Genomic DNA, 21,082 nt, shown 5'->3' with positions numbered 1-21,082 from the left:
AAAAGTTATGCTCACAGCAGTAGCTATCACTTTCTAAAGTAAGAATTCATGGATGAAATGACATGAAAAAGATGGTTATAAAATTTTAATGGAATGATAAAAGGCAAAAGTCAGCCTCTCAGCTGAATTCTTAAAATCCCTATATATCACAATCAGCTCCTTAACTGTAAAATCAATGTGGAGTATAACATGTTGTCAATGCAGCTGTCACTGGAGGGGAGACTGGGAGTTTGACAGGCACACAGCTCAGCTGGCCGGTGATGAAAATACAACCTTACAGCGCTCTCCGTGGGTGTAATTGTTTAGAGAACTCCCTCCTGGAGCTGGGAACAGGAGCATCCTTTCTGTCCAGATCACAGATTCATATTTCAAACCATTTCATTACAACATTAATAACGGAAAGTAGTTTCATTTTGGCAAATGAAATTATCTTTCATGGGAAACTATTTTGCTCATCAGCTTCAAAAGTTCAGCCCCAGCCTAAAATAGAGTAATAAAATTGTCAACAGAGGAGTCTGCTTATTTAGTTTTATATTCAGGTGTGTATATTGGAAAGGGGGTGTGCACACACTTGTTTGTATTTGTATACATGTGTATGAATACCCAGTTTGAATGACTCACAACTTGAGTGTGTATATAACTTTCAGTGGTTTTGTGAGTCTTCTTCACTTGTTTGCTATTCGAGTTACCCATGACTGATCAGTCAGTTTTCTTGTTACATTCTCATTGCTGCCCTGAAGCAACATTTTACCATTCTAATTAAAACCTCGCTCAGTTTAAAAACTCTTTTTGGTAATATTAACTCCATAAATAAGTATCCCCTAAATTTACCAGTGAATTAAAAATCAAAGTGGCAAATATATGGATGTATAATTACATAAAGCAATATATTGCATGCTAATTGTTAATGTAGCCTTTTGTTATTCACTACTGATATGTTAACAGAATAATGGATTCTATCTTGTCTTTAATCATGAATTCTTTTATCGATTTATTATTTATACCCAAACTACTTCCCAAAAGAATTTTTGACAGCTCATAATAAAAGACCCAAATGTAAGAGGAGCAATAAAATAAAGAAATATTATTAATCTTGTGATAATAAAGAGGGTACAACAGTTATTTCCCAAAACAAAAATTTAGAATGGGCACTGCAGTTTTGCAGAAAAATGAACTTTCAGCCTGACGCTGATAAAAAAGGAAATGGGCTGTATAACACAGGTAACATTATTTAATGAAAGAAACCTCTGAAGGCTAAAAAACTGTTAGAATTGGAAGGACATTATTTGATAGTTTGCAAATAGGAGAACCAATATTCAGGAACTATTTTTCTCTATTTCTCCTGATATCAGGAGAGTATTGTTTAGAAAGAATGTTTCAACCTCTAGAGCTGGGGCATATTGTGAGGTGAATCATAGTAGATGCATCTGTGATAATTTGGTGCAGAAAATAAAATGCATTGATGTGAGAATTCATGAAGTCAGGAAAACATCCTAAAAAACCTAAAGGTCATCACAGTCACTCCTTATATTTGGGCAAAACTTATCTGAATTTTTCCAAATATAGCAAATCAACTCTGTTTACAGGGACATTATCAAAATGAGGAAGATAACAAGATTAAATGAATATATGGATTGTTTTAGCATTACAGAATGTTCTTTTATAGGCAGGTACTATAGAAAATGCCATAGAAAATGATTATGGTAAACATCCGTCTTTTTGTTAATAACCAGCAGTTTTTAGATACTTGACTCTCTAATAATTTAAGATTTGAGAATTAAAACTAAACTCACGCCATTAAATATCAACCTGTGGCAATTAGCTTTGAATGATCTCACATAGTCCACTGAGAGCTTTCAAATATTGACAATTTAACTTTTTCAAAGCTAAAGAACAATAGTTTTTTAAAATAGGGAAAGGCCAGCAGACAGCATTTCTGGATAATGAGAGGATATACTGTTCCTGCTAAAGTGTCTTGCATATAATAAACACTCAATAAAATTTAAGTAGTGATAAAGTAGCTACGATAAAATTATTTTTATTAATTTCTTAAAGTAAACATAAAAAACTTGATTTTTCATTACTTTCACCTGCAGTCTTCAGCTGTAAGAAACACAGATATTACAAGCACTCTATATTTGGAAGAGGAGTGTGCTTTAAGTGCCCAGGGGAGATTCAAGAGCTTAAGTGGGAAATTGAGGCAAGGTGGATAGAATTTTTGATTAATCAACCCATCCTTTCAAAGGATTCTGTATTGGTCATTTTTGGCTTGAATAAGTTCCTTTTGATCTTACACTATAAAAACTAAATATAAAAATAATTGTAAATATTTGAATTTGTTAATTCTGAAAATTCAGGAATTTGTGGAGAAAATCTATGCGACAGAAAACAAAGTATGTAGTGAAAACATGCAGAACCATTTTGCTCTCAAAATCAGATTATAAATGTTATTTTTGATCATGGGTCTTCTGTTCTATGCAAAATAGATACCTGAATTACTGTTTGAAAGGATAAACATGTCAGCAATCAGAGGTTAGTACTTAAGGCAACTGGAAAAATATATGGAATGGAGAAAGCAAAATAGTTGTGTAGCACTACTGAAACTTGTAGCTCCTCTTTCTTCATTAAATAAAATGTACTCATATAAATATGTTACACTCTCATTTAAAAATATTCCCATTTTCCTTGTGTTGCATAGAACGCTCTTAAGGATGCAAGTGAAACTTTAAATTCTAAAATGCCCTAAGCATAAGATGTTTGTCATGTAATATTAGTTTTAAAATTTCAGTAATCTTAAGGGCATATGTGCACTTAAATGATTCAGAAGTCCTACTCTAGAATTATCTTGATCAATTTATCAAATTTTATACCACATGTTTCCTTCCTCTTCCATTACACGGTCTCAGAGTATTTTACTCTTATTACAGGTCATGAGAATAAAAACAGGAAAAATGGTTTTGTTTTAGAATTATTTCTCCACATCCCTCCCCTTCATTCCGAATACCACATGATTTGGTGCTGGCAGAAGCCTCTCTAACTAGAACACTGGTTAACCTAGCCAAGACAGCAGCCAATATTGAGTCAGAGGGACAGCCAGCAGCCTGCCTCTGACCAAGGTAAAAAAATGAGAATCACTTTTGGGATGTCCCTCTCTTACATTCACCTCTTGTCCCCACCCTCCTCACCTCATACTCAGAGGCTGGAACGACCGACAGGACAACCTGAGAGTCCCTCTCCAGGTCTCATGTGTCAGTGTAGTCTTACAGCAATTGCTTTCCAGCCTTACCCTGAACCAATAGAGATGGTGTAAATTTGAACTTTGATATTAAAGTGTACTCCAAATACAAATCATTTCCAATTCCTCTCCTGGTCTTCTCTAGGTAGGCTTTCCTGGCCCTCATGTTAAGGGGCCATGCCCTTCCTCAGGGCTTGCTCTCATGGACAACTCAGCTCTTTCACTCTAACTATGGTTTTACTGTGTGTGCTCCTTGCCAGACAGTGGAAATCTCAAGGGAAAAACAGTGTCATATCCATCCTTGCAACTTTCGTATCTCTTTTAGTCCCTGGTACACAGTAGGTACCCAGTAAATGTTTGCTCGAGTTTTTGTGGATTTACTTCAGTCAAACTCTGCTTTTAATCAGTACTTTGAGTAACAATTTTGGGGCACCTCCTCTATATCAGACCCTTCACCAGACACCGGTGATAGAAAGATAGTTGAGACAGATCCCTAGGTCTTGAGAAGTTACAATTCAGAAGGGGATATTGATGATTCACTAGTAAACACAAACCAAAATTCTAAGGGAGCAACAAGAAGGGAAAACTTCACAGAGGAAGTGATGCTTGAACTGGGGCTTGATGAATGAGTAGAATCATGTCAGGCAACAAAAGAGGAAGAAGCATGTTCTGTTAGATCTAGATTTCGATTGACCTCACATTGCCTTTCTGTCTTACTCCAGAAGAACCTCTCTTCCTTTGTAAATTACTATGAGTATCTGAAAGATGGAAGAAGGTTGCTGAGGGGAAAAGTAAAGCAGGACCCAGGTAGTAAGATAATTTCCTTCATTGCCCACTCCTTTGTTCACAGTGCAATTATAAATGTGAAAAAATAACAAGATGTAATGCAATGAGCAAATATAGCATGGCAATGGTACAGTCTTGTGTCACCTAATGACAGGAATACGTTCTGAGACATGCACCATTAGGCGATTTCATCATTGTACAAACATCCTAGAATGTTCTTACACAAACCTAGATGGTACAGCCTACTGCACACCTAGTTTGTGTGGTATAGCCTGTTGCTCCTAGGCTACAAACCTGTACAGCATGTTACTGTACTGAATACTGCAGGCAATTGTAACATAATGATAAATGTGTATCTAAACATAGAAAAGGGAGAGTAAAAATACGATATCATAATCTTATGGGTCCACCGTCATATATGTGGTTCATCATCAACTGAAATGTTGTGCAGTGTATAACTGTACTTAAAATATCACTGTGTCATCAAAATAATGAACAAATGAAAAGTTGTCTAAGTAAACCTATAGAATAAACTGTTCGAATTCCATAGGTTTTATGCAGTAGTGCCTCTTAGATTCGTGGTTAAAAATATAAATGTGGAATTTTAAACTACAAATTTGGGAAATGATCAAACATTTTTAAATATATGACAACTAAATAGTTAAAATCTAGAGTGAATTCAACTTTGGGGTTTTTTTTTTGGAGGTAGGGAAATGATTTTTAGAAAATGATATCAATTTCATTAGTTGATCTAATTGCTTGTGTATGCCATATACGTTTGTCATTAAAATGACTGAAATTAGATATTCCATATTTCAATCTTTTTTCCTGGGAAATTTTAAGAGAAACAGATTATCTAACTTTTTTGGGCTGGGGAATCCACATTTTTAAGAAAAAGTAGGTTAATTCATAGTTAACACAACGCAGGATTTTGGTAGGCAAAAGAGTACATCCACATTTAAGCTGAGGTTTGAAAAACTTGCCCTCCCTGCCAACTCTAATTTCTACATGTATATACTATACAGAAAACAATTGCAAACGTACAAGAGAAAGGAACAATCATATAATCAGGAATGATGGTTATCTCTGGTTTCAAGATGTCAACATTTTCAGCTGCTAGGCAAGTGCTTTCATTTTATTAATCACATGCTCCCAAGCCTAACATAATCTTAGGACATTTTTGCAAGCTGTGGACATGCCAGGTGCTTGGACTGCCAGCAGCACATTTAAAAAATAATGTGTTGTTTGTATTTATCTGGTTGCAAACTGTTAAACACTACACTGACCAAATTGGCTGGAGCAAACATCTTTTATTAACACACGTTTAACAGGATTTAAAATATTCATAGGAAATGTGCATTATTATTATTTGGCATCAGCACACTAGATTTTTAAAAATGCATGGAACTGGATATTGGTGGCACACTTGTGTAAATGACAAATTATTTGAAAAAAATCTATTAAAATTCTTCACATCCTGTTTCCCTGTCCATGACAACTTCTCTGCACCCACGCATTTGCTTCTCTGGCTGTAGCTCATTGACTGCCTAGATTTCTCTTTGTGGTTTCACCCGTGTCACAGGCTTGCTGAAAATCACTGTCTTGAAATAGCACACTAAAAATATTGCCATTGGTGACCCATTTTGGCACTGGAAGGCTGTGAGGCTATGGCTGATGCAGAAAGGTGCCTGTTGATGATATGGAATTTAAATATGGGCATGAGGTGACTTCTCTGTTTCATTCTGTAAGATGATATGTGAAATTTCTACATTGAAAATTGCACTTTGGGTCGGGCGTGGTGGCTCACACTTGTAATCCCAGCACTTTGGGAGGCTGAGGCAGGCAGATCACCTGAGGTCAGGAGTTCGAGACCAGCCTGGCCAACATGGTGAAACCTGTCTCTAATAAAAATATTTAAAAAATTAGTGAGGAGTGGTGGTGGGCACCTGTAATCCCAGCTACTTGGGAGACTGAGGCAGGAGAATTGCTTGAACCCAGGAGACAGAGGTTGCAGTGAGCTGACATGGTGCCACTGCACTCCAGCCTGGGCAACAGAGTGAAACGCTGTCTCAAAAAAATGAAGGAAAGAAAGAAAAGAAAAGTAAAGAAAAGAAAGAAAGAAAGGAGAGAGAGAGAGAGAAAGAAAGAAAGAAAAAGAAAGAAAGAAAGAAGGAAAGAAAGAAAGAAAGAAAAAGAAAGAAAGAAAGAAAGAAAGAAAGAAAGAAAATTGCACTTTGGTGAGCAGGAGGTGCTGGTCAGGATCAAGTAAGAAGTGTGATTCTGGCATGGAGCTGTCAGCATGGGTGGTTTTATAAGCAATGCTTTGTAGCCTTGACAGAAAAACTGCTTGTGCCCAATGCCAATCACTCAGTCTTTGTCAACTCAATTGCACATCCTTTCAGAGACGGCATCCATCTCCACTGACATCTAAAATATACAGTACCCTGTCACCACGTCTCAGGTGCACTGCTAATATAACCTGCAGGTACACATGGCCTCCTTCCAGTTCTTTGCTATGTATGTGACTTCACAGTGTACACACAAAGCAGAAGAAGGAAGAGTTCCTTCATTTTGGGGAACGGATTTAAACAAAAGTGATGGTTATGAGTTGATATCTGCTATTTATTCAAGTGTTACTAATTCTTACTTAAGGAAAATGAAGGGTTAATACCACTCACTTCAAACTCAAGCCCTAAATATCACAAAAATGGTAGGGTCTCTGAGTATGAAAATTCTAACCATGTGTATGTATGGTCTATAAGACTTGTTTTATAGTAAAAGGAGACCAAAGGTAAGTTTGCTCAACAAAGGATGCTATGCTAATTGGTATTTTACAATATTTCGGACTTTTGCTTATTTATGTGCCACCTCCCTGCCTATAGATGGCAGGTCATGGCCCTCATTCAATAAAAATTGTGGGGAGATTACCGCTGAGGAAGTTTGAGTGTTGCCCTTTCTCTAGGAGAATAAAGAATGCTGTGCCAAAAAAAAATGCTTTCTCCCTTCTTCCAAGCATTCTATTGAGGCATCACCTCTGCAGTGTGTTGAATAATTATTTTTGGCTAATCTTTATTTAGTGCCATCAAGCATGCTGCTATATATAAGAAGATTACAAATCTATCTTCAGTTGTTTCAAATGTTTCTTCAAAAATCTATTTTGAGTGTGAATTCTTCAGTCCATAAATCTGGTGATCATGGTGTCCAGATTCCCCAGAGTGTATGTAATGTTCCTCCTAAAAGGCGGTGAATTAATGCTTTCTGGACTTTGGGTGCCATTTATTGTACTGTGCTGATAATTTACTAAATGATACCCTTGAGAACAAAAACACTGAGTATCCCCTTGCAAAGTAGCTAACTTTCTCCCAGGGAGTAATTACGAATTGGAAGAAATGGATTAAGTAACATACATTATTGCTCATAATGGTGGCTTTTTTTTTGTAAAAATAAAGTCAACTTTAAACAAGATAGATTGTACTGATAATGTCTCATTTGATGTCTTATCTTCACTAAAATAATACAATTAAAGGTATTATAGAAATAAAATAATACATTTAATAAACAATTGATATTGTTGCAAATATCATATCTTTGTGTTAATATCTAGGCTTTTGAAAATCACTTAACGTTCTCATTGGATATAGAGACAGCATGGCAATGGGCCAGCAGAGAACATCGCCTAAGAAGCCTATGATTAAAAGACTTGACAAGATTAACTCAAAAAACCTAACTGTTCAAAGATACAATGTCCTTATTCGCTCTGTGTAGCTTGATTTAATTCCTAACTTTTCTTTAAAAACCTCTCTACTTTCATATATACGCTTTTATACAGGTAATTTGTATAAAACCAAATGTTATAGTCATGTATTTATTCCCAAATATAATCTAGCAAATATATGCAAAAATAACTTTTTAGTGAACAACTAGAAAATTCTCTTTATTGGTTGAATAAAGAAATCTCAATCCACCTTTTGTAATATACTGCTATCAGATTATACTTCTCTATGCTGAAGGCTGTCTTTGGGGTATGAGTAGAAGCAGGAAAATGAAACCTGTTTCCAGGAACAAGTATATGTAAGCAGCCTCACGAAGTAAGGTCCATATTTCATTTTCTTCTGCCTGCCAGAATTTCTCCGAAACAGAGAACATTCAGTCATAAAGCAGAAGATGACAACCTTTCTCTTGCAGGGCGCTAAGATGTACCCTGAAGGATAGAATGGGGCCATATCATAATTTATAGTGAATTACTTTGTCCTGTCTGTAGGCCTAACCCTCCAACCCTCCAAGATCACATTATTCTTCTTTCTGGAGAGACTGACCACCTTTGCCCACTCTCTTGCCCTAGAAAAGATTATTGTCACTAAACAACAAGTAAATAAGGGAGGCTCATTTCTTTGCTTTGGAAAACAGTGAAGACATTTTAAACTCCCTAATATAGAAGACATTTGGCTGTGTATTGTTCAGACCACTTACTGTCCTCTGCAGTCATGAATGGAATCCAAGAACTATGTGCACTGCCAAATCCATTGGAGGCAACCAACCGAAACATATACTCTGTGTACGGTTGGAGATCGCTCACTTCATAGCTTAACGATGCAGAAGGATTGGAAAATAACCTGTATGGGAAATAAATGTCAATTAGGAAGTTTTCGACTTTCAAAGAAATGAAAGCAAGTAAATTTCTTACTACAAAAAATTTTGGAGGATGTCAACATACATTTAAATATTATAATTTTCTGCCACCAAATGAGATCTCTTTTAAAATAAGTAGCCATTGGCTGAGTTTGTAATCTTGTGTTTATATGAGATGTAAATCCTAGTAGTATTGAGACTGACTGCCATGTGGATTTGTAGAATAGGTATTATAATTTGTTAGCGACAGTTCAGACATCATTTTGTTAGTTTCATTGCTTTATGTAATGCATGTGCTCATGAAAAGTTTCAGTGTGAAAAAATCTTACTGTAAATGCAAATGATTGTCCTCTAATTGTTTGGTTTTTTTTTTTGAACTTTTAAAAGGTAACCTATATTTTTTGCAAATGAGAACTGACCTACTCTTCAAAAATGTTACGTCTATATTGTATAATCCAGCTGATAGAATGGACAAAGTCAAATGCTTACTCTAGAAATCCATGGGTGGAGTCGCCAGACCTCATCTGGAGTTGATATCTGGGAGAGCCAGGAGCGTTATTACGAGCTGGTGTAGACCAGACAACCTGAAGACTGGTTGGAGTGGCAGATGAAAGCCTGGGAGGCAGCACGCCATCTGGAGCTGTCGAAAAACACAGATGAATTAGAGCAGAGAAAACTGTGGAGAACATATGCTGGATGGAATCGAAATGCTCCATATACTGGAAAAACTGTTCCTCAGGATCAACAACAATGTTAAACATGGTCCATTTAATTTAACATTTTCATTCCTGAACTCCTGTACTTCCTTATTGTTCATTTCAACACAATTACATTAGTATTTCAGTCTTAAAAGCCGGCCCCCAAACAGCAAGACAAATGAATATGCAGCACATTCCCACCTGTACTTCTGTTTATCTAATTGAAAACATGGAGGGAATTTAGTGAAGCAAATATTAAAGTACCTTTTTCATTTAACTCTTTGTTCAACAGACCAAACAATTGAACACTGAGGCAGTCCAGATCTCATATTCTTCCCCCCGATATCATCCATTGCTGCCTTAATCATACCACCACATATGAACACAGTGGCTTTCTTTTCCTCTTTTTTTTTTTGGAGGAAGGGAAGTTTGCTAAAATTGTATTTTTCTGGAATGATAAATAAACATGAGTGGCTGAATACAGCATATTCCAGCCTTAATGCTCACCCATGAAAATATAAAAAGTAAACTTTTTTCCCTATGTGTTTTATAAAGTTACCCTTCTCACAGTTATCCCTTCTCCTGCCCTTACTCAATTTTGCAAGTTGGAACATGCATACCACTTTTTCTAGTCTAGTTGAGTCTCCGGCAAATCTGTTCTGACTTCAACATATCTGCTTGGTACAATCTACCAGGGAAATCTATTTGAATGGTTCTAGAAGGCCTAACAGGAATGTGTAAAACTAAAGCCTATTCTACTAAAAAAAAGTTGATAAAATGACTCTGGTTATTAATTAATTTTTTCCAACAGGTATAACTCAAATGAGCCTGTCATATCAGCTTGTTCCAAATCATATCAGTTTGTTCCAAAGTATTGAGAAACTTGAAAGCAAATTCAGCAAAACTCTATGCCTTTAGGAAAATGACCTAATGACTCCGAGCCTATATTTTCTGATCTCTAAAGTAGAAACAATTTCCTTTATAGAATTGTTGTGAAGTTCAGAGATCATATAAATAAAGCACCTGATTTTAGACCCCGGTAATTATTAGTCACTAACTATTATTACTATTATTACATTGGACTGACCTGAACTTTCTTTAGCATAATTTAATTGCTAGTATAATATACTTTGTTGGGAACTTTCTGATTATTCTAATATAGGTTCCTAATGACCACAAATTACCAGAGGCCATTGGTGAAGAAGGAGAAGTGATCAAAATAATGAGAACAAATGAAATATCAGGGTCCATTTTCAACTTTATTTTATACATAACCTTGTGTAGTGTGTCAATTTTACATACTCTCAAATTCAGAAGAAGCTGTCTGTGAACAATGAGGCTAATGAATGACCAGCGATGAGAACAGAAGAATTAGATTACATGTTTCATCAATCTGCTGTAATGGGTTTGAGTTCATTAATAATTCATTCATTTGTTCAATAAACATTTATTGAGGCTCCACTCTGTGCTAAGCAGTACTCTTCATGTGGAAGGAGAACAGCACTGAATAAAATAGACACCACTCCTGCCCCTAGGTAGCTTACATTCAAGTGGAGGGAGCAGGCGGTAAATATATGAATATTGTGTATACAATAATACCAGGTGGCCATAAGTGCTTTGCAGAAAAATAAAGCAGTGTAAGGAAAGAGAAGGTAAAAAGAATTGGGCAGTTTTAGTTACTAGGTAACAACTTCAATTCAATGGGAAGATTATAGGAAGAAAATGCAATTTAGTGATATTTGAACAGAGACCTCACTGACATGAGAGAGGTAGCCATCTGAATGTCTGGAGGAAGAGTAATCTAGCCAGAGATAGCAGTACATTCAAAGGCAGTAAGGAGGAAAACATTCTGGTTGTGTTTAAGGAAGAGTGTGGCTAACACGGACTAAGGAGGAGAGGGAAAGGAAAAGTCTTCATAGGAGTTGTAGCCTTCATAGGAGTTGTAGGTCAGCGTATATGTGATCTTCAAAGGCTGAGATGGTGAAATAATCTAGGAAGTGAGTGTTGATAGAATGAGTATAGAAGAGGTCTGAGAACTGAGCCCTGGAATCCACCAAAATGTTGAGGTCAGGAGGAGGCCTCTATAGGAAAGGATACTGAGAAGGAGTGGTCAGTGACGTAGGAGAAAAACTGAGAAGGTGCAGTCTGGAAGCCGAGTAAAGAAAGAAGGCACATGAAAAAGGAAGGACGTATCAGGTGTATCAACTTGGCTGAGAGTTTAAGGAAGAAGACTGGGAGTTAAAACTTTGCATTTGGCCAAGTGCAGGTATTTGATAACTTTGCAAAGAACAGATGCAGTGCAGTGCTGGGCATAGCAGTCTGAGCTAAGGTTGTGAAGAGAATGAGGGGGTAAAGGGCGGATACAGTGAGCTTAGACAACACTTAGAGGGAATTTATTCTAAAAGGGATTAGAAAATGGGGCAGCAGCTAGTGAAGCTCATGATATCAAAGGAAGGTTTTCTAAACACTGGAAGATGTTGCAGCATATAGGCATGTTTGTTGGAAGAATCCAACACAGATTAGGGGAAATGATACTGTAGAAGAAAGAATTGCCAGAGCAAAGTCCTAGTGTGGGAAGAGAGAGGTGAGCCAGTGCACATTTGAATCAATTGAGAGTCAGTGCACACTGGCTGCCAAAGAGAGCAGGGATAGTTCTCCCATTGTGCAAAAGTGAATGCACAGATGAAGATGTAGAGCAGTGAGTAGATTCAGTGATGGAATAATAGCAAAGATCTCCTTTGATGATGCCTGGTTTCTCAGTGAGCAAAATAAAAGCAAAGGCTCAGTGACAAATTGTGTGGATGAAATGGAGGCTTGAAGGAAGAGGAAATAATATGAAATAATTCTCTCAATTAGTAAAAGTGTGGCACGACTAGAAAGCGCAAGAAGATTGCTGTCCAGGGCCAACTATCCACTTCTTAACTTCACATTTTTGGTTTGAAGGACATTCATTGCTGAAGGCTTTTTAATTGATATTTTATCTATGAACACAAATGGTTTTAAACAGTCATAATTTATTTGACATATATACTTTCATTGATTTATAGTAAGTCACACATAGAAAAAAGAGCACTGTGAAAACACAGGCAAAAAGTAAAGTGCAAAATGCATACAATGTATAACATATAAAACCATGTCTTTCTTTTGATTATTTTTGTCTAATTTTTCTACATCAAGGAGTATAATGTAATTGAAAATCCAAATTCTGAATTTCAAGTCATTAGCCCTGAAAAAATTAGTTTTTAATATGCACACAAAACCCCTGATGTTTTAAAGACTACATTACCTTTCTATTAAGAAAGTAGGAAGAAGTGCCCCAAAGTAGGCGTTATAATAATAATAAGGTGTCAAATTCTCTTCTGTGTAATAACAAAACAATATGCTCCATTAAATTGGTACACTTTGAATATATTAAATTGTGAAATATTTCCAAACAGAATGGTCATCTTAAATTATTTGTATATAACTACTCATTCTGTATGCTTCCAGTAACACTGAATTCTGGAAACCTTCCTTTCCCCTCTGTTTAACCCCTTTTATCCTAGATTTAATCCTTAGAGGCTCCTTAGCACCAAAGCAATAACTGGGAGCCAGCCATAATTCCGCTGCTGGTTTCTTAACAGAACAGCCTTGTATCCATCAGCTTGATATATTGTCTCTAAGATGCTCTGTTGCTCAAAGAACTTCTCTCAAGTTTAATATGACCCTCACGGGGCAAACACTCCAAGACAACCTCCTGAATCAACACATCTTGTCCAGTAAATACTAATTCTACACAGCGACTAGATAAAACAGCTACCCCCATCTATAAATTCAAAGGAAGTGGGTTTTTAATAAAATTTCAAATTTAACCTGCTTCAGAAAACCAAATTCATACAAAACAATAAGCAATAAATTAAATCACAGATTAGAATAATTGAGATGGTATAATCTTTTGAATGTATAATTTTATTAAACTTTAAAAATGATATACACCACTGGATTCTTCTCTATATGAAAAACAAAAGGAAACAAAAAACCAAATAGACAATGACTTACACATGTCGTAAACTTCTCTAAGAAAACAAAACAAAATAAAACAAACAAAAAATATAAAATGATTTATTTACACATGTCCTAAACCTTTGCTCCCTGCAGGTTTATAAAACTCTGGGGGGTGAGCTCTCAAAGGCAAAAACAGAGGCTTTACAAATGTAGTTGGTGACTACCAAGTCTGTGGGGACAAGAAGAATATTTTAGGGAGAAAATGAATTCACTGTGCTTTCCATATGCACTGAATTCTTTCTCAGGACATCCCACCAACATGTTACTTTTGTGGTGTGTTTTCTTTTTTGCCTGTGTGTGTGCATTTCAAAATAGTGAAATAAAATGCTGCATTAAAATATCAAATAAGCCTGTAATATTTTGTATCAAATTCAATTCTGTAATACAAGATATTGAATACCACTCTGCACAAGGTTCTTGTTAGAGGCAGGGAAAGGCCAGAATACGTAGAAGGAGGAATAAAATAATCTATTTTATGTTTAACAGATTAGACCTGACTCAAATAACTATATCACCAAAAAAAGAGTACTCAGCACAAAAGAGGCATAAATGCTACGGGGGACTCGGAAGTTAGAAACTCTCTTCCAGGGGTGCACTGGGCCTTGTCTTTCAGAGATCCCTGGCTTACAGAGGCACTGCCCTGGGGGTACTATCAGTTGTTCATCCAGGTTAATGATCTCAGCCTCATTCCCTAGGGCTTCCACCAACTCTTCCTGTGCTCATTCCATTTAGATGTGGTGCTTCTTGCTAAATTCACTAGGAATCTGACTCTAGCCTACCCCAAATTATCCCCTCACATCAGGGATTACATTTTTGGCATTCTCATTTAGGCTTCTCTGTTAACATCAGAGAAACTGTGGCCTTTTACCTATATGCTGCATCGCTGAATAGCCTGGCACATATTCAAAATCCTTGGATTACACATTTCTTCATCATTTTCCGAAATAGCTACATATGAGCAAGGGTTTTAAATTCTACTTTCCAGAATGGAAAATTAAAGTTCAGACACATATATTGAATCATTGAGTCATGAACAAATTGAAAACAGAAGGCAAGACTCGATTTGCAGTCACTAAACCATATGTCATTTAAAAAGATATTAATTATGAGGAATATGCAGATGTGCTAACAAATGGACAGTCAACCTTGAACACAAGGATGCACAAACAGAGCAGCATTAAATAATAACAAGTAGGTTAAAATTGATTTCATGTTCACAAAACAGTCTTTCACCAGAGTGAACTTTTTGAAAGCATACTATGTACAAGGTTATTTAACATAATTATTTCTAATCATCAGAATTACACTCCAAAATTGTAGTGTTTTCTCTTTGTAGGATATATGGAAGAAGGTGAGGCTCAGAGAGAAGTTAAATATTTTATTTCAAATCGCAGAGCTGATGTAACTGGCACACTGAGGATTCTAACATGGGCCGTTTAAGTTCAAAGGCAGTGTGCTCTTAATTTTACACCCTGAAACAGCCTGCTATAGTAAATGATTTATAATATAGAATAACTATTAAATATATTAAATCTATATAAAAGCAAACCATTTACAATATTAAATAAATAAGTTTCAATAAATGTTGGATTTATTTTCTGTCCAGGTCATATTCTTAAACAGTACCTCCCAGTCTTATTTCTTTATCATAGCAGGGATTCCCATCATTCCACAAGGTATCACACATAGAACTACTAGTATGAATTTGCCACATCTCCAGAATTAGTCAACATCCACAGAAATTCAATGAAATGTAAAATGGAGAGGTCTTTATGTTAGCGAGAGAAAAAGTATAAAAATTTTATATTTTTAAATATAAATATATAAAATATATATTTTATATATTTATATATATTTTATATATTTTATATATTTTAAAAATAAAATTTTAAAAATTGTGTTTTTGTAGGTATGTCATGGATCTGATATTTGACCATAGAATATTCAAAAATAAAACAACAGAATCTTAAAATCAGAAGGCAGAAACCTTAAAAGTCACCAACTTTATCCTCTCACCAAATAAGGAATACTTGCCTAGAACATCCCAGACAGGTGACCCCAGGCCTCTGCTTGTTACTTACCAGTGACAGGAAAATAGTCACTTGGCAAGTTGTCCCATCACATTATTGAATAGTCTTTATCATTGGAAAGCTCTTTCTGATGTAGAACAAAGAATTGTATGGGTTCTACAAAACTCAGGGCAAATACAACCTTTTGTTCACATTGAGACATTCTGAGTGAAATGGGGCACTCTAAGTAATTAATAGGAGTGAACTGAGCTGCAGCAGGCATAAACTGGGACTATCTTGGGCAAAAGGTGCATATGGTTGGTCATGCTAACAACACTGAACTCCTTAGGACCTTACCTCTAATCCCTGAGAACAAGCTTCTGGTACCATTCGTGGGCTAGAACCTCAGGTATTTTTAAGCATTTGTCCTCCTCTCCACTAAATTTCCCCGTTTCAGGTTAAACATCTCTGTTCTCTCCAACTAGTTTCCATATAGTATGTTTTCTCAACCATTTTCTAGCCTTGTTAACTGATCTGGATGTGTTCCAGTTTGAGAATGCCTTTTAAACTTACACTCCTTGTGCATTTGGACCACAGCCCAACACAGGCAGACACTGACTTTCCTTTATTCAAGTGATGCTGCTGAAACTTCACTAAGCATCTTAATTTTGGCCTGCTTAATATTGGAGTTCATCAAGTTCATTCATATCAGCTATGTAGCTGACTCAAAATGGTCATATAGGTAGCTGGCCATACCAGATTAATTATTTTCTAATGTATACATAGTCTTAAAGGACTATTAAAGGAGCAAAGTAATTAAAGAGATACCATAGTGCCCAACACAGTGCTTTGTCTACGAAAGATCCTATAAAAACTGGATGAATGGATGGATGAATCAATGGTTGGAAAGATGGATGAGTTGATGGGGGAAAGATCTGCAGAGAAAATTATTTCTCTCGTTATCCCAACAATTGTTAGAATCCCGAACATATTTTCTATTTACAAATAAATTACAATAAAATGTGAAAAATATTTTTAACATAAATGAGATTAATTGCTTGGAGGGATTATCAAATTAAATCTGAAATACTACTTTAGAGTACATTCATTTTATCATTCGTTTCTCTCAATGTTCTTATTTCACAGATATAAAAACTGAGGTTAGAAAAGGCTAAGCAACATGTCTCAATGAATAGTAGATAGAAACCTGTGGTTTCGTACATGTCCCTTCTGTTTTCAAGACCATAGTTCATCTCTCAAAACCCCGTTAAATTTTAAATTTAAGTCTAATTATTGCTTTGTCCCATGATAAACCAAGGTAATGATAACATAAACCATTTGAGAGCAGATATGCTTTTTATTTATCTTTGTAAACTTCAGAGCACTTAACAAATTTTGAGAGTTTAGTATTGCTCATGAAATACTTATTAAACAAATGATAAAATTTAGTTCTTGGGGAACTAAACAGAACTCTTTCAAAAGTACTATCTGTATTTTCCTAAGTACAAATATGTTTATGATACAAACTTTAAAGATTATAAAACAAATGAAGAAAACAATGATCCATAATTACACTACCCAGAGATAGCCACTGTTAAATTATTATAGAGAATCTTTCCTGTCTTTTTTCTGTACAAATATATGTGCACATAATTAAGAAAAACATTAAGATGAATACTTACATATTATTTAGTAAACTTTATTTGCTTTACAGTATATGCCAGTAAGTATTCTTGGTAGCATGACCTTTCAAATAATTGCATATACTATTTTTATAGAAGTGGAACATTCACTTAACAAAGCTGACATTGATGGATACAGAATGATGCATCTTTAGGGACACTTTTTAGAGTTATCGGGTAAATGTGGATGAATGCTCTACTATTTCAGATATTGGTTGACTAATTGTTTTCCAGAACATTGAATTTATACTACCAATACTAAGGTATGAGTGGTCCACTTCCCAGTATCCCCATCAAAATGAGTATTTCATATAATGCCTATATATATCTATATATACATATATAATAATAATACAAGTATATAATTAAATATATTATATATCTACATGTCATTGTTTGTATATAATTACATATGACTGATATAAAGTATGTATGTGTGTGTATATATGTAATAATTCATTAACTCAGCAGCTATGTAAAAGTCATCTATTATATGACTAGCACTATTCCATAACCTGGGAATATAGTAATGAACAAATTAAAATGGTTTTTATTAAGAAGGGTGAGAAGAAAGACAAAAAACGATAAAGGCAAAACTATAGAGACGATAAAAAGCGATCAGAGTTTGCCAGGGGTTGGGGGAGGGCTGTATCAATGAATAGATGGAACACGGAGGCTTTTCAGAGCAGTGAAGCTACTTTATGTGACACTATAATGGGAGGTACATGTCATTATATATTAGCCTAAAGCCATAGGATGTACAACACCAAGAGCGAATCTTAGTGTATACTATGGACTTTGGGTGATAAAAACATGTCAGTGCAGGTCCACTCTGTGGAAGAGGATGATAATGGGTAAGGGTATACATGTGTAGAGGCAAGGATATATGGAAACTCTGCACCTTCTGCCAAATGTTGCTGTGAACCTAAAGCTGCTCTTAAAAATAAAGTCTATTAACATTAATGAGAAAAAAGAAGCATTTCTAATATAAGGGCATTGAGAGTGATGAGGGAGGGAGTGGAGCAAAGTTAGCACGTTAGATGCGATAGGCAGGGAAGGCCTCTCTGATGAGGTTTTATCTGAGCTGAGATTTGCAAATCACCGGGAGAAGCACAAATGAAGCGGACCCAAGGCAGAAGCCTCATTGATGTGAGTCTGGAAAGTATTGTTCATAGAGCATTTGGTGATGGAACAGATGTAGGGATGTAGAGAATGAAAGAAGGATGCTTGACTCCTAAGCTTCTGGTCTAAGGGAAGGACACTTGGTGGAGGAAGAAGAAAAATTTTTTGGTTCTGGATTGCCTATGATATTTTTAGAAGGCCATTGGCTACAGGGGACTGGAGTTCATGTGTTTAGGCCTGGGCATATACATAAGGAAGGTGTCAGTCTATAGATAGCACTGAAAACCAAAAGACTATGATTGAGATATTTACAACATGCTTATTGGCCATTTACCATTTCTTAATTTCTAAAATGGTTGTTCATGAATTTTTTCCAATGAAAACTTTTTTACCTTTGATAAGCTTTTTATTACATTAGATAATCCTGAACATTTCACACTTTCATCACTCTCCTTTATGTTCAATTAGCAATTTTTACATTTTTAACTTAATTAGCTGATTAGCAGTTAATTAATGTCTTTATTGTAATGTCTTTATTTAGAGTTTATTTTGATTAAATCACAGAAGAGGCAGATCTGTGTATTGGCTAAGAGCCAACTTATCTGGGTTCAAATCCTGGTTGTGCTACTTACTGAGCAAGTACCAAAATCTCTATGTGCCTCAGTTTCTTCATCAATGAAAGAAAGATTAAGATGGTACATATTTCATAGAGTGTCGTTGGGAGGATTAAATAAGTTAATGTATCAAGTGGTTACACAATGTATCAAGTGGTTACACAATGTAATATATACATAATATAATAAAGTACACATCGTAAGTACTATGTAAGTATTTGCTATCGTTATGATCTTTATCTTACCCCCAATGTCTATCGCATGATCCTGTCATATCTTTACTCACACCATAACTACAATCATGCTTTACTCATTTATTATTTCTTAGTAACATCAATCAAAGTATCTTCTTAAGTATCACTAAGTCATTTAATGTATCCCAAAAAACATGTTGCTGGGTGATACTGTAATGACTAGAGAGACATAGTAGTTGTACATTTTTACGTAATGGCAAAAAAAGGACATAACATTTTGGGGTCAGCATCACAAGCACTAATATCTTGTAGACAATCTAGCTCAGTTTGTAACTATTTAGTTGCTAACATCGTCTAAATAATCACTTTATGATCATCTTCATGCCATAGTAAAGATGGTATGCATGACAGGAATTAAATGTTTTGAGAACCTTATTTGTTCATGGTTCATTTTAAGTTACTTGAAGATAAGCACTGTACATTCAGATTTATTGTTTCTCTCTGTAATTTTCTTCCTCATCCTTGATGACTTCATAATTGAGATCACTCTAGATACATTATTTGTAATAATAATATTTATGAAATTACAAAGTCTGATCCTATAATATTTTGTAAGCACTTAAAAAATTCACAAGGTTTAGAAAAAGTATGTTCTGCTTATACCCAATACAGAGCTTCAATTACCAGCCATCTTAGTTTTAATCACTTGAGAACAATTTTTTTCTTAATTTTTAATTTTTTTTAATTTTGTGGCATATAGGAGGTATATTTATGGGGTACATGAGATGTTTTGATACAAGCATGCAATGTGAAACAAGCACATCATGGAGAATGGGGTATCCATCCCCTCAAGCATTTATCCTTTGAGTTACAAACAATCTAATTATATTTTTTATGTTATTGAAAAATATATGCTTAAGTTATTATTGACTATAATCACCTTATTGTGCTATCAAATAGTAGGTCTCATTCATTCATTCTATTTTTTTAACCCATTAAGCATCCCCTTCCTCTCCCCAACCCTCCGCTACTCTTCCCAGCCTCTGGTAACCATCCTTCTACTCTCTAAACCCATGAGTTCAATTGCTTCGATTTTTAGATCCCACAGATAAGTGAGAACATGCAACATTTGTCTTTCTGTGCCGGGCTTATTTCACCTAGTGTAATATCTCCAGTTCCATCCAAGTTGTTGCAAATGGCTGGATCTCATTCTTTTCTATGGCTGAATAGTACTCCTTTGTATATATGTACCACATTTTGTTTATCCATCCATCTGCTGATGGATGCAACTTAGGTTGCTTCCAAATCTTGGCTATCGTAAACAGTGCTGAAACGAACATAGGAATGAAGATATTTCTTCAACATACTGATTTCCTTTCTTTTGGGTGTTTGCCCAGCAATGGGATTGCTGAGTCATACGGTAGCTCAATTTTTAGTTTTTTGAGAAACCTTCAAATGGTTCTCCATAGTGGTTGTACTAATTTACATTCCTACCAGCAGGGTACAAGGGTTCCCTTTCTCCACATCTTTGACAGCTTTTGTTATTTATTGCATGTTTTTTGGACATAAGCCATTTTAACTGGGGTGAGATGAAATCTCATTATAGTTTTGATTTGCATTTCTCTGATCATTGATGATGCTGAGCACCTTTTCATATGACTGCCATTTGTATGTCTTCCTTTGAGAAATGTCTATTCAAATATTTTGCCAATTTTTTGATTGGATTATTAGGTTTTTTCCTATGAGTTGTTATATATTCTGGCAATTAATCCCTTGTCAGAGGGTTAGCTCGAAAATATTTTCTTCCATTCTGTGGGGTGTTCCTTCACTTTGTTGATTGCATCCTTTGCTGTACAGAAGATTTTTAACTTATGTGATCCCATTTGCCTATGTTTGCCTTGGTTGCCTGTGCTTGTGGGATATTGCTCAAGAAATCTTTGCCCAGACCTATGTCCTGTAGATTTTCCTCAATGTTTTCTTGTGGTAGCTTGATAGTTTGAAGTCTTCGACTTAAGTTTTTAACCCATTTTGATTTTATTTTTGTACATGGTGAGAGATAGGGGTCTAAT

At 35.5% G+C, this 21,082-nt stretch overlaps 1 protein-coding gene across 1 annotated transcript in view; it reads right to left on the bottom strand.

Moving 5' to 3' along the window:
• Nucleotides 1–21,082, bottom strand: part of USH2A (usherin) — a 793,063-nt gene that overhangs the window by 271,111 nt on the left and 500,870 nt on the right. Inside the window, exons 38-39 of the mRNA XM_054484303.2 lie at nt 9,140–9,290; nt 8,492–8,634 (exon numbers count right to left, since the gene is read on the bottom strand). Coding sequence (XP_054340278.1) covers nt 8,492–8,634; nt 9,140–9,290 — 294 coding nt within the window. The remainder of the gene's footprint in view (nt 1–8,491; nt 8,635–9,139; nt 9,291–21,082) is intronic.

Source organism: Pongo pygmaeus, chromosome 1 (genome assembly GCF_028885625.2).
Source record: "Pongo pygmaeus isolate AG05252 chromosome 1, NHGRI_mPonPyg2-v2.0_pri, whole genome shotgun sequence".
Taxonomy (NCBI): Eukaryota; Metazoa; Chordata; class Mammalia; order Primates; family Hominidae; genus Pongo; species Pongo pygmaeus.
This window is presented reverse-complemented; position numbering and strand designations above follow the sequence as displayed.